This window comes from Chelonoidis abingdonii, chromosome 25 (genome assembly GCF_003597395.2).
Source record: "Chelonoidis abingdonii isolate Lonesome George chromosome 25, CheloAbing_2.0, whole genome shotgun sequence".
Classification (NCBI taxonomy): Eukaryota; Metazoa; Chordata; order Testudines; family Testudinidae; genus Chelonoidis; species Chelonoidis abingdonii.
The window spans coordinates 5,955,236-5,968,699 of record NC_133793.1 but is presented as its reverse complement, the minus strand read 5'-3'; the positions used below and the strand labels follow the sequence as shown (position 1 = coordinate 5,968,699).

Sequence of the window (13,464 nt, the reverse complement as noted above, 5' to 3'; positions counted from 1 at the left end):
TTTGCGCGCGGTACTGTGATGTTTGCTGCCATCGCAGTGATCGCTCTGCTGCTGTGTTCTGCTCCTTCCCCCATGTGGTGTCTGTCTTGTCTCAGTGTTTCCTTGTAGCCCCTGCTGACTCCCCAGGCTCTCCCTAGCCAGCGCTTGTCTCTTGGCCTGCTCTCTGGGGCAGCCGTCCGTAGACTCAAGTGCGAGCGGCGGCAGGCATGCTCGATACCCTGGATATGATACACACCGAGGCGTTCACAGCAGGGGTGGGTGAAAGAGCAGGCTTTGATGCTGACACCTCTGCCATTCCCTTCACTACGGGGCTGGCTGGCTCAGAGCAGCCAATCCTGGATCTGGACTTCCCAGAGATCTGGGGTTTGGTTTGGGCCCATCTCTGCTGAGCAGGGGCTTTATGAATGGACCTGTTAGCAAGGGAACATTTGTCACGGAGTTTGGGGGAGACCAGTCCCTGCACCCCCAGCTTCCTGTGATTCACCAGGACTCTCAGCCAGCCAGTAACACTGAAGGTTTATTTAGACGACAGGAGCACAGTCCAAGACAGGTCTTGCTGATACAGACAACAGGACCCTCTTTAGTTAGGTCCATCTGGGGGCCCCAGAGAGGCCACAGCCCTGTTGGGAGGCCCAAGCCCCATCGGGGCATCTCTCTCCATTTCCCAGCCAGCTCCAAACTGCAAAACTCCCCCCAGCCTCTCACTCAGCCTCCCCCCAGCTCCTCCCCCAGCCTTTGTGTCCTTTGTCCAGTTTCCCGGGCAGAGGTGTCACCTGGCCTCCAATCCTCCTTCTGGGTTCCCATGTTACATGCTCAGGTATCCTCCCTTCCCCAATGCAGACAGTCCCAGCAAAACTCCCCTGCAACCTTCCCAGGTCAATACTCCCCACTCAGCATTCACATAACACAGCAAGAACATTCCCACTTGGTCACAACATTCCTGTGCATTATGCCTTGGGCCTGAACTTCCCATAGCACCAGCTCTTCAGACTATGCATGTGCCACGTCCTGTGCCCTTTACGTCCCCTGATGCCCCTGCCCACTGCTATGGACCTGGATGGATCCTAGCGGGGACAGCAGGGCCAGGCTCACAGGCGCTAAGGAGAGGATTGTGCCCATCTGTGCTGGGCATATTACTTATGACTGGTTTCTTCTACTTCTAGAAGCAGCAGCGCTGGTCTCTGATCCACCTGAGGGCACCATGCTGGGAGCCTGTGTCTCTGCTCTCTGCCTAGCTGGCCTCCTGGTCACCTGTACAGGAGGGAAGCTCCTTGTACCCAAAGCTGGTAAGAGTGGCACTCATAATGGAACAGCTGGGGGCTGCATCTGCAGGGCACTGGCCCAGCTGTGCCTGGAGGACCCATGAGTGGGATGGGGGGGATTTAGGGGATTGGCAGGGAGTCCAGGGTGGGACTAGCAATGGGGGCTGGGATTGAGGAGCACCGTCAGAGCTGTGTTTGGGGAGCCCAGGGCTGGGATAACATGGAGGGCTGCAGGTCAGGATTTAGGGGCATTGGCTGATCTGTGTTTGGGGAGCCCAGAGCTGGACTAGCAGGGGGGCTGCAGGGCAGGACTGAGGTGCACTGGCAGAGCCATGTGCAGGAAGGGAGGGGTCAGGTTTCTATGTGCATGTACCAGGGGGTGATGGGTTCAAATCCCAGTGCCAGCGTGTTGCAGTGGGCAGTGCTGTGTGCGGGCGTGGGGAGGGGGCTGCTTTTCCCAGGCAGCTGCTCAGGTGGCTGTCAGAGACTCGGGGCTTTTTGTACTCGGAGCCAGGATCCCAGTGTGCAGAGTGGGGTAGCCGATCACATCCCAATGACTCATTCCTGCATGGGTTGCTGTCCTTGGCACATCAGCGCTGTTCCTGGGTATCAAATGCACACGTGCTGCACCTCCCAGCTGAGGCTCTCCGAGCTCTTCTCGCAGGGTAGGGAGCCAGTTCCCACCACCCCCATTCACAATGGTCAGAGGCTCATTGGGGCCTGGGAAGTTGGAAAATTCTTCTCCCTGCCTGGAGCCATCGCTGAGCGCCTGTCTGGTTCTTCCCCTTCCTGGGTCTCCATCCGTTAGGAGAGGGGGCTGGGGCAGATGGATAATGCAGCCCATGAGCAAGACTGCAGCATCAACACACTCTGACCCCCATGGGCCCTAACACACGAAATATAACCTCCCGGCTGAGCAGCATTATCCCTGAGGTGTAGACAGGGAAACTGAGGCACAGAGAGGGGGAAGCAGCTTGATCAGGCTCACACTGAGAGCCAATGTCTGAGCTGCAAACGGAACCCAGGAGTCCTAGCTCCAAGTTTCCTGGCTTCCCCCAACCTTCATGCCCTCTCTAGGTCTGACTCTCCATGGCCTGCCCCAGCGCCCAGAGTGAGTGTGGCACACGGCCCGTCGGAAGGGGGGTGGAGGGAGGCCGGGCCATGGAGATTCAGGCCCTCGGTCTCTACAGAACATATGCCAGGCAGGAGTAGTGGCAAGGTTCCGGCCTGCGAATCAGCAGAGCCAGGAGATCCGCATTCAGGATATAGGGGAGGGTGGGGAGAGGGTCAAGCCGGGAACCTTAGAATCAGTCATTTGGAGAGAGACTTGGGGATTCCGGTGTCACGGAGTCTGGGGGAGTCCGGCCCTGCACCCCTCTTCCTGGACCCCACAGTGACTTTTAGCCAGCCAGTAAAACAGAAGGTTTTTTGGACAACAGGAACACAGGTTACAGCAGAGCTTGCAGGCACAGTCAGGACCCCTCCACTGAGTCCTTCTGGGCTTTCAGGGTGCTTGGATCCCAGCTAGGATACCCTGAATTCTGCCCACACAGCCCCAAACCCCAACTGACCTGCCCCTCCTCCCGCCGGCCGGGTCCTTTCCCCCGCTCCCTGGGCACAGTGCTGACCCCCCTCCCCGCTGCCTGGCTCAGGTTACAGGTTTAAAGATCCTGTCCCTCACCTAAAGACACCCCTGCTCTCCCATCCCCCACACAGACAGCCCCTACTCCATCACATCTGGCTACTGGGATGAGCCGTGGAGGTGTGTTGCTAGCCGAGGAGGCCTGCACATTAAAGTGCGGTAGCCGCCTTGCATGAATTCCCTTCTCCTCTGGCCCCTGAGGGTCAGGGCGGCTCAGGTGAGCATCCCATAAACTGCTGACCTGGCCCCAAGTCCTTGCTAGCATGGACAGGCCGAGGATGCAGCCCCATACCCCAGTAGGGCTCCCACCACTGTCCTCACTGCTCCTTCCCCTTTCCCAGCCCGGACCCCTGTTCGCTTCGGAGCCGGCTCTGCCGACGGATGCCATGAGAAGTTGGAGCCGGCAGGCTGCTGAGTCGAGCACCAGAGCATGAACACTCCGCAGTCTTGCAGCTGGTGATAATCAGGAGCCTCGCTCTGCAGCCGGGGCCCTGCTTTCCCAAAGTCCCCTTGGGGTGGGGACTCCTTGAATCATCACAGGCAGAGGGGGCCAGGAAGTTTGCTGTCCCGCTGGGCGGGGCCGCAGCCTGCACTGAGGTCACTCCCTGGGCCTCCTGCTCGGCACAGATCCCTCTTGCTATTAGCGGGACTCTTGCTGCCAGCTGGACACCAGCAGGCTCCTTCGCCCGTGAGCACGTGCCGGAGCTCGGCTCTTAGGCTCATTAGATCATCACGCGCCTGCCCCTGGCCAAGTCAGGCTGCTCCCTGTGGAGGTGTGAGGACTTGGCGCCAGCTGGGTTCAGTTGTGTTCTCTGTTATGACAGGTCCCAGGCCTGGTATCAAAAGGAGACTGTGACGAACTGGGACTGTTCCTAATGTTTGCTCTGAATACTGTGTTGGTGCCTTAGTGTCCCCTAGGCAGTTCTTAAGTATCTTGGTGGTGGGATAAGGGTGTGTGATTGCTGCAGAGGAAAGGGGCCAGTGCCCCTAACTGCCACGCACTCTGCCTCTAGCAATTGATGGCCTGGCCCCCCTCTGCAAAGGTGCCAACTGAAAGTGAGGGACAAAGGGATCAGGTGACTCCTGCCCGGGAAAGGAGTGAGCAGAGAGGAGGGTGAGGAGGTTGACTGAGCTACGGGAGAGGAATGAAGTGCAGACAGGGTCTGGCTCACTGCCCCAAAGGACCCGCGAGGGTCTGGCTGCGAATCTACAAGCTCTGTTTTAGACCTGTTCATTCACGAATAAACCTCTGTTGCTGGCTGAAGTCACGTCTGACTGCAAAGTGGGGTGCAGAACCTGTGGCTTCCCCAGAACCACCCCGCCTAGCGGTGGCCTCGCTGGGGAAGCCCACGAGAGGCAGACAGGATGCTGAATGCCTCCAAGGAGAGACCCAGGAGGTGAAGCCGTGTGAGCTTCTTGCCCTGAACAAGTCTGCTCCAAGGGAGAGGAGGCTCCCCAAAGTCCTGACTGGCTTAGTGGGGAGCAGTTCCAGAGCATCGCCCGGGGACTCCATGACAGAGACATGGGCAAATACAGTGGGGAGACCCCAGGAAGAGCACTAAGCACTCGGCAATATCAACTGATTCAGCCTTGGCACGCATCTGAGGCCGGAGGAATCAATGCCCTCGCCTTGCAGATGGGGAGGCTAATATGGAGAGGTGACTCTGCCCAGGCCACGGAGAGAGCTGCTGTCCCATTGGGGATCTGAGCCCTGGACTTGCTGGGCTCCTTCGGCCGGGTCACACCTCTCCATCCGCCCCCGGCTTGCAGCGTGCATGTGCCAAGCCGGGCATGTGAAACACTTGCAGCAGCAGTGGGCTCTGCACCTGGCCAGCCAAACGGGGCTTGCAGAAGTAAACTCAGACGCTAGCTGGGAAGGCCAAGTGGCGTAACTTGGTGGGCGAGCTGGGATCCGGGAGTGGCTCAGGGGGCTGGGATCTGAATACAGGAGCCCTGGTGCTCTGACCAGGCAGGGTCGTATGCTATTAAACTGGCCAGAGGCTTGTGCAGTGGCAAGTCTCTTAGAATATACCCCCGACTCCATGTCTCCTCCCCATGGAAGCCAACTGGCAGGGCCCCATCACCTGCTGCTGCTCAGTAGAGGGGCTCCTGCGACCCCAAAGCAAAGAGCGCTCACTCTGAAATAAAAGGAACAGGAAAAGCATTCCCCAGAGGAACACACAACGCTCACGAGACTCCTTTCAGTTTACTGCCCATCTTGTGTGCCCCTTTTCCTGCCCCAGGTTCTCCCCTTTTCTCCTCCCATCGGTACCAGCACCCCACGGGAATGTGGAAACACGAGAAGCTGTTTCAGGTCATCTCATTCGAAGCTTTTGTTCTATCTGTTGTTAGTGAGCAATCCACACCTAGTGAGCAATCTGCACCCTACCTGGGAGGGGAATGGCATTTAGCAGATCAAAGGGTCTCGCCCATGAATTTTCCCTTCCTCTCTTTGCCAGCTGCCTGTGAGCCGTTCTGATTGTTGCCAGTTCGTTTGTAGAACAGCTTTTGCAAATAACTCCTGCTGGGGAGACTTTGTTCCCTGAAATCTTAGCTGCGTTGATTGGACCCACGTAGCCAGATTTGCAGAACCGCTCAGAGGCATCGAAGGGGCCCAGGTTGGTACGGCACTCTTCTGAAAATCCAGCCAGAGGGCCAAGTGTTACCGTTTCTGTTCCCTGACTGGATAATTCTTTGCACTTTGGTAGCAAGTTGAGGTGCCCCGCCAACAAGCCCCCATCGCAGCACGTAGGGAGAGAAGGCCCTGCCTCAAAGAGCTCACACTCCAAACAGGATGGATGAGGAAACAGAGGCAGGGAGAGAGGCCAGCAGCTGCTTGGTGTCCAAGCTGGAATAGAACCCGGGTGTTCTGGGCACAAGGAGAGTGGCATAGCCCCTGGGCCGTCCTGCCTCGAGTGCACCTGTGATTACAAACTCCCAATCAGCCTCTGGGGAACACTCCCTGTTACCATAAACCATTCTGCCAAGTCAACTTGCTGGAACTTCGAAGAGATACAGACATGGGCAAAGCCGACTGAACTTTTCCAGACTGTTTCCCATGGTTCTGCCTGCTCAGATAAAGGAGGATTCTTCTTTGAACAGACTCTCTATTCTGGACTAAGACAGGCCTGGCATATCCTCTCTTCCCGCCCCCCCCCCCCCCCCACGCACACTTTTTCCTGGCTGAGGCTGACTCCATGGGAAGGATATTTTGAGATTCAACTTTGCTCTTGCATCTGAGAGCAGGCAGAGGAAAGCGGCCAGGAAGACAGCACCATTGCAGAAACTTCTCCCTCAACTTGCACAAGCAATTCCTCTGCAGCCTTTGCTCGTGTGCAGACCCCCAGCAGCTACCCCCAGAAACAGACCCCGACAATGCCTGCGTCAGTTCCTTGCCCAGATCTGTGTTTTGTGATTTCCCCCCCACACACACACACCATAGATTCAGTTGGATGCAGTATTCTCCTCTTCCTCTCCTCAGCTGATGGCTGGGGTTGGTGTGAGCTGTTAAACAGCTGCCACCCCAGAAGCAGCTGCGTATCAGTGAGAGCGAAATGATCCCCTGTATGCGTAGCTGGTAAAGGATCATAGTAGTGTTACGCACTGGCCAAGCGTAGCTTTGCCTCCCTCTGCAGCTACCTGCTACTGATCCCAGCTGAGGAGCCTGTCCTTTAGCTCAAAGGGGAGGCCTGTGCTTTGGAGCATCCGGGGACTTTGACTGGGTTTGCGAGTGCTCCCCATTTCTGAAACTCGGGCCCTGGAGCCCTGACCCAAAGCTGGCTGAAGTCAGGCAGACTCTTTCCTTCGGTCCTCCAGGTCAGAACCGCCGTGTCTGACGCTTCTTCACGCTACAGCTGCTCCACCCTGCTCTGGCACGGGGCCTTACAGGGACTGCAAACAGCAGCATGAGATGAGAATCAGGCTCCCGGCTGCACACCTTGCCCAAGACTGCCCTGGAGTCCGTGGCAGAACCCAGAAGCCCTGTGCTGTCACGCACCCTCCACGGGGGAGTCTGGAGCTACCCGTAACCCCTCTGTCATGCCAGAGGGGGCCCCGTGCCACCCCAGCCTTGCGGACAGACTCGTTTGCTCACAGCCAGCGCTCCTGTTACTTCTGCTTTTTTCCCTGGGGTTTGTGGGAATTTCTTCCCGCTGCGCTGGGGGATCTGCAGGAGGCAGCGGAGAAGCCAGTGTTCTAGATTGTGGCTTCGGGCAAAGCACTGTTTGGCTCCAGCTAGCGCAGAGTCTTTCCTCCCGCCCAGCCGTTTTCCTATTTTCTTCTTCTGCCCCTCCTGGCTTCTGCTCAGTGCCTCCGCTGCCTTCTCCGTGTAACCTTAACCCGGGGCCACCGGCAGTGAGTTCTGTGAGGGGGTGTTCAGATGGGGGCTGGGGCACGGTATGGTTAACTCAATGTGCCTGGGTGCAGCCAGAGCTTCGGGAGACACTTCCAGCAGAACCTGGCATTGGAAAGCAACAAAGCCTCCCGGTGTCTGGGCTAGCTGGAGAGAGGAGTGGAGATGCTTGTCGCATCCCTCTTCGGGGGCCCTGCTGAATCCTGGAGCTCTGAATCCTCACGGGCCTGTCTGTGGACTCCCTGCTGCAGGCATCTCTTCCCTTCGGGCTCCTCTTCCATAGAATCATAGAACCGTAGGGTTAGAAGGGACAGTAAGGGTCTGTCATCTAGTCTAACCCCCTACCAAGATGCAGGATTTGTTGTGTCTAAACCCTCCAAGACAGATGGCTCCAGTCTCCTTTGGAAAATCTCCAGTGAAGGAGCTTCCACCACCTCCCAAGGTGTCTGTTCCACTGTCCTATTGTTCTTACCAGGAGGAAGTTTTCCTGAGTTTTAATCTAAATCTGCTCTGCTGTAGTTTGAACCCGTTGCCTCTTGTCCTGCCCTCTGTAGCAAGAGAGGACAACTTTTCTCATCTTTTTTACGGCAGGCATTCAAGTATTTGAAGACTGCTGTCATGTCCCCCCTTAATCTCCTCTTTTCCAAACTAAACATACCCAGTTCCTTCAGCCTTTGCTTGCATGGCTTGTGATCCATCCCTCTGATCATCTTTGTCGCTCGCCTCTGGATCCTTTCTATACGTTGGTGACCAAAGCTGGAAACAGTCCTCCGGCTGAGGCCCAACCGGCGCCAAGTAGCGCCTGTAACTTGCCTGCCGTGCCTCTGCTAATGCAACCTAAAAATTGCATTTGTTTCTTTTTGCAACAGCAGACTCAGGTGGTGGTTGGCTCCAGCGCAATGCCCAGCTCCTTTTCAGCAGTGCTGCTGCCAGCCGCTTACCCCCCCGTGCCATATCGGTGCATTTGGTTTTTCTCCCCTACGTGTAGCACCTCACATTTGTCGTCGCTGAATTTCATTTGGTCTCATCCTCTCCGATTGCCTTTATCTCTCTCTCTCTGGCCCCGTTTGGCAGTTGCTCTGTCCTTGCACTCGACTCGGGCACGGAGCAGGGCAGAAAGGTGCCTCTGAGCTGCCTTGCTGCCCCCGGGACTCCCTGGGTCTGCCTGGCCCCAGTGAGCATTAGAGCAGCCTGTGGGTGACTCTGATGTACACTCTGCTTCCCCCCGGTCCTCTATGGGCCCTGGGAAGCAAAGAATCCTAATGCCCAGCTGGTAGCACATGCGCCCGGATGCCAATGCTGACTGCAGGGGTAGAGCCCTGGTGCCAGCTCTTCCTGTCTAGGGAGGCTCCTTGCCCAGTGGGTTTTCAGGGGACTGTTTTCCCCCTGTTAAGGTCAGAGCAGCACCGAGGGGCCGTAGTGTAAGTGAGACTCGGGCCATCTGGTTCTATCTCCCCCCTATTCTGCTAGCTTGTAGCACTCTGGCTCCACCCACCTCTCATGGTGCCTGCCATGCTCCCCAGTTTGTGCCCTGGGCAGTAGGCTGGTATCTTCCCCCTTTCTCTGGAGAGCTCCTGGGAGGCCCTCCCCGCCCTGCTCTGCCCCAGGAACTCTCCCTGGGGTTATGGTGCCTGTGGAGCCGCTGGGATGGGGAACTGTTCCAAACCCGCGAAAGAAGACAGTCCCCTCCCCATCAGAGCAGATCCCCCCACCCCTGAGCCCCAGGCACCGGCTCAGGTCTGGAGGGCCGGAGCCCTTCAATGACCCGTGGGGCCCTGTCTCTGGCTATCTGTGCTCCTGCCTGCCGCCAAGCAGGGAGCACATTCCATCGCCCTGACTTGGAGCTTGTTTTTCCCAGGAGTTGGCCCAGGCTCCCGTAAACAGTGGGCGATTCGCATTTCCCAGCTGCCTTGCTCCCGTCCTCTCGCTTGCCTCTCAGCTTCCTGGCAGCCACTGTGGCCAGGTAGCAGAACGGGGGGCTGTTTGGGGGCAGATGCATGGTAGGATGTGACATCGGGGACCAGGGGAGGTGGGTTGGGGGTGAGGGGTGTAATTAACCCAGGAGCCCTAAAGGAATCTGACTTTTGGAGGGTATTTGAAATCCAGTTTTGCAGCTCAGACCCATCTCTGGGTTCCTGCCGTCAAGGGGCTTAAAGGGATAGAAGAGGCGAGTGTGAGAGAGATTTAGCGCCACCAGGGCGTGATTTCCAGGAGCAGGGAAAACCCCTTTGCAAAGGCTTGTGACTCGGCTTTCCTTAGCCAGCAGCTCTGTGGTTCTCCAGTCTGGGGACTCCACAAGCCCTGCTGGTCTGTGGCTGTCCCCACGCGAGTCACCGGTGGCACCAGAAGGGTGCGTTCTGCCCCTTGCAGCCCCACTGCTTGTGGCTTTCTTCGGCCACGCGAGTGGGCGTGGTCCGTGCTCGGTGGGGTGGGATAGAGCATCGACTCTGAGAGCAGGAATGGGGCCGGGGGGGCCCTGGGACAAAGGGATTTCCAGGGGAGCCGGGATCTGCCCTTCGTTGCGCTCTGGCCTGGCAGGCTGAGCAGGTGAAACCGAACGAGGCTCTTTGGCATGGCATGTTTGATCATTCCAATGGTGGGACGGGGGAAATGATCCCAGCCTGTCAGCCACAAGCATGATTGATTGGGGGGCGGTATATGATCAGTCCCCAAATGGCAGTGCCCTGCTAGATCCGAAGCAGAGAGTCTGAGGGAAGATGTGGTGGGGGCCTGCCATGCTATGGCATAATTCGGGGGGGGAGGAGAGATCTCCCCCTACTCTGCTGAGGCTGGAGCAAATTAATCACCTGCCCAGCATGGCAGAGTAAGGGGAAAATACAAGTCCTTAAACGGGTGCAAAAAGCCTGCTCAAAATATGCCAGCAAAAAGTGCCAGCTGAGGAGCCCTAGAGATCCAAGGTCCCTGGGTATCACCAGACCAGAGTCAGCACAGACTGTTGGGGTGCAGTGTCCCCCCCAACTGCCCTGCCCATGCACCTCCCCCCCAAGCAGAAGGGGCCCCTGCTAGGACAGGGCCTGCATTAGTGGCCCGTGGGTTGCTCGATCCTTAATGTCTCTGCTGGTATTGACCACACAGCGGCCAGCTGGGCTGCGGGAGCCTCTGCGCTCTGAGCTGCATGGGGACCCTCCAGGCTGGTTTTACCCAGGCTTCCCGGCAGCTGCCAGGCGGGGACAATATCAGATCCCTTGGTACAAATCTGATCTGACAACCTAATAGCGGATGGAGCTTCAGAACCTGTCGCCCCGATGCCCAGACCAAGCCACTTTCATGCAGCTCCATGAGAAGCCGGGAGTTTGTTTTTATAAGTCATTCCTGGGACCCACCCCTTGGGGGCACTAACTCTCAGGTGCCTGCAGACTGGAGTCCGCATGCGAGCACGCTGCTGGTGTGGGAGAAGCCCGACCCCTGGGTTCCCACTCACCCTGGCAGCCTGAGCACTGCGTGCCTGTCATCGCTGACGATGGTCTCTCTTCCAGGCGAGCGATGTCCACGTTTGCAGCAGGAAGGGCTGAAGCTAGACGAGGCCAGTGACAAGCATGCAAATATAACGGGTGAGTGTGCGTGCCAAAACGCCTGGAAGGGCTGGCTCGGCGGGACCATCCATCCTGCAGCAAGCCAGGAACTTTGCAGCCTGAGTCTCACCCGTGTTCCCCTCTCCCCTGCAGGTTTTAATCTTATCAAGCGGTTTGCTCTTCTGAAGACCTCGTCTGTAAAGAAAATCCGCAATCCCAAAGGGCCCCTGATCCTCCGGCTCGGCAGCACACCCCTGGTCCAACCCACGCAGTAAGTACCCAGCTGGTCCGCCTGTTACAGTTGGGTGGTGAAGGGTTAACTGAGAGGCACAGGGGAGTTCCTTTTCAACAAGGGGCTGCTCTTGGCTCCCAGACCCCCAGACTTGAAGCCACTGATTGCAGGAAGTGGCTGGACCCTGCCCTCCTCCCCCTGCTGAGAATGTGGGCCCTTGGTGCTAGGCTCTGTACAGACACGCAGTGCAAACAGCCCTGCCCTGAAGAGATCAGGCGAACCTCCCACCCTGTGCTTCTGAGCCTGCTCCCGGGCCACGCAGTGTGGCCTAAGGGAGGGTTTCTATGATCCGTGTGCTGTCACTGGAGGCCACGTGAGCCGTCCCGTTTGGGCTGGAGCTGCTGGGGTTGCACTGCGGATTCTCCAGCCTGGTGCCCTGCTCTTCCTCCTGCATGCTGGTGTGTCATGACTCGCCTCCTCTCACAACCAAGCTCTTCTGGTGGTTTTTTTTCCATTTTATCCAAAATGTATTGACAGTCATATGGGTGAGACTACGGGGACAGTAGGAAAGTCACATTCTCCCCTCACATTCTAGAGACGTGTTGAAAGCCTTCTGTTCACATCGTGACACTTAACATTGCTCTGTGGCTGAATCCCATGCTCTCGAACCGTCTGTATTTGCCTGTGCAGCCAGCGGTGCAGGTAGTCCCACCCATTAGACACACGTTAGTGCTGCTTTCGGAGCTGTGACGAAGTGGGGATGTTCTTGCTCTGTTCTGTGAATGCTGAGTGGGGAGTATTAACCTGGGGAGGTTGCACAGGAGTTGTGCTGGGACGGCCTGCACTGGGGAAGAGAGGAGACCTGAGCATGTAACCTGAGAACACAAGAGGGGGGTTGAAGGTCAGGTGGCACCTCTGCCCCGGACACTGAACAAAGGACTCAAAGGCTGGAGGAGGATCCGGTGAGAGGCTGGGGGGAGTTTTGCAGTTTGGGAGCTGGCTGGGAAATGGAGAGGGGCGCCCCCATGGGGCTTGGGCTTCCCAACGGAGCTGTGGCCTCCCTGGGGCCCCCAGATGGAGCTAACTAGAGGGGGTCCTGTTGTCTGTACCAGCAAGGCCTGTTTTGGACTGTGTTCCTGTCGTCTAAATAAACCTCTGTTTCACTGGCTGGCTGAGAGTCACGTCTGACTGTGATGTGGGAGTGCAGGACCCTGTGGCTTCCCCAGGACCCCGCCTGGGTGGGCTCGCTGTGGGAAGCGCACGGAGGGGCAGAGGATGCTGAATGCTCCAAGGAGAGACCCAGGAGGTGAAGACGTGTGAGCTTCTTGCCCTGAACAAGTCTGCTCCAAGGGAGAGGAGGGTCCCCAAAGTCCTGCCTGGCTTTGTGGGGAGCTGTTCCAGATCATCACCCGGAGACTCCGTGACAGGAGCATCCTTCACCTTTCCTCCAGTGCGCTGGTACAGCACAGTGGAGCAGCCAACACACAGAACTGCAGTCTGAGCATGGCTGAATACAGTGGTGTTTTTATAGCAACCTGGACACTTCACATCCATGAAATAGGAGTTCAGACTCTGGGCCATATGCTTCTTCTTGTGTTTCCACTTCTCCTCCTCGGGGGAGGGATGCAGCAGGTCTTTTGCCAGAGGCAATTGATCCCGCAGGCAGCCAGGCCTGGAAATGCCAGGGCTGCCTGCTGACTGTCCCTCTCAGGAGCCAAAAGGCACTCTGCGCCTCTCCGGGACAGCTGGACCGCTCCGTCCTTTGCAGGGAGAGAAGCACTGATTCAACGGGGCGTGATGCTCGAGGTCCCTGCAGGATGGATTGAGCAGGGGCAGGGGCAGAGCCTGGGGAAGTCGCCTGACTTCACTCCTCCCTCCCCCGTGGCTGAGGTGACTAGCTTTGCTGGGAGGTGGATTTGGTGGTGCAGCTGCCAGACACCTATGTTTCTGGTCTCCTCTGCCCCAGCCTTGCTGGAAAAACAACTCTACCAGCGAACACCCTAGCACCTGCTGCAGCCCTCTCCTGCAGTCGTGGTTCAAACCATGGGCAGTCGCCCAGCTGCTGCTGCAGTATTTTAGAGTCTGACTGTACAGTGCTGCATTCCTCTGCTGTCTTGAATCCTCACTCCGCAATGCTGCTGTCTGTGTTTTGGGGTTACCGGGGTGTCACTCCACGATAGCTGAACCATTAATGCAGAGCACTACACTATTATTGGGGGCCCAGAGTGTTATCCAGGGTGACGGCTCCATTACTGGAGGATCCTGTCGCTTTGTGAGAACTCTGACGCAGCCTTCGCTGTGGCCTCCCAACCCACTGCACCCTTGTTGTTCTTTGCACAGGGGGTTGCTCCAGTGCAAGTGAGGGTCTGTGGATCTAGAATATGGCTATAGTTTTTTAGCCAGGGTTTCCCAGCTCACTGCCTCTCTTGCTCTGAGCCCCAAGC

At 57.4% G+C, this 13,464-nt stretch overlaps 1 protein-coding gene across 1 annotated transcript in view; it reads left to right on the top strand.

The window, feature by feature from the left end:
- Positions 1-206: 206 nt before the first annotated feature.
- The window catches only part of COL16A1 (collagen type XVI alpha 1 chain), a 136,885-nt gene continuing 123,627 nt past the window's right edge, over positions 207-13,464 (top strand). Inside the window, exons 1-4 of the mRNA XM_075060881.1 lie at positions 207-363; positions 1,164-1,286; positions 10,753-10,827; positions 10,942-11,059. Coding sequence (XP_074916982.1) covers positions 207-363; positions 1,164-1,286; positions 10,753-10,827; positions 10,942-11,059 — 473 coding nt within the window. The remainder of the gene's footprint in view (positions 364-1,163; positions 1,287-10,752; positions 10,828-10,941; positions 11,060-13,464) is intronic.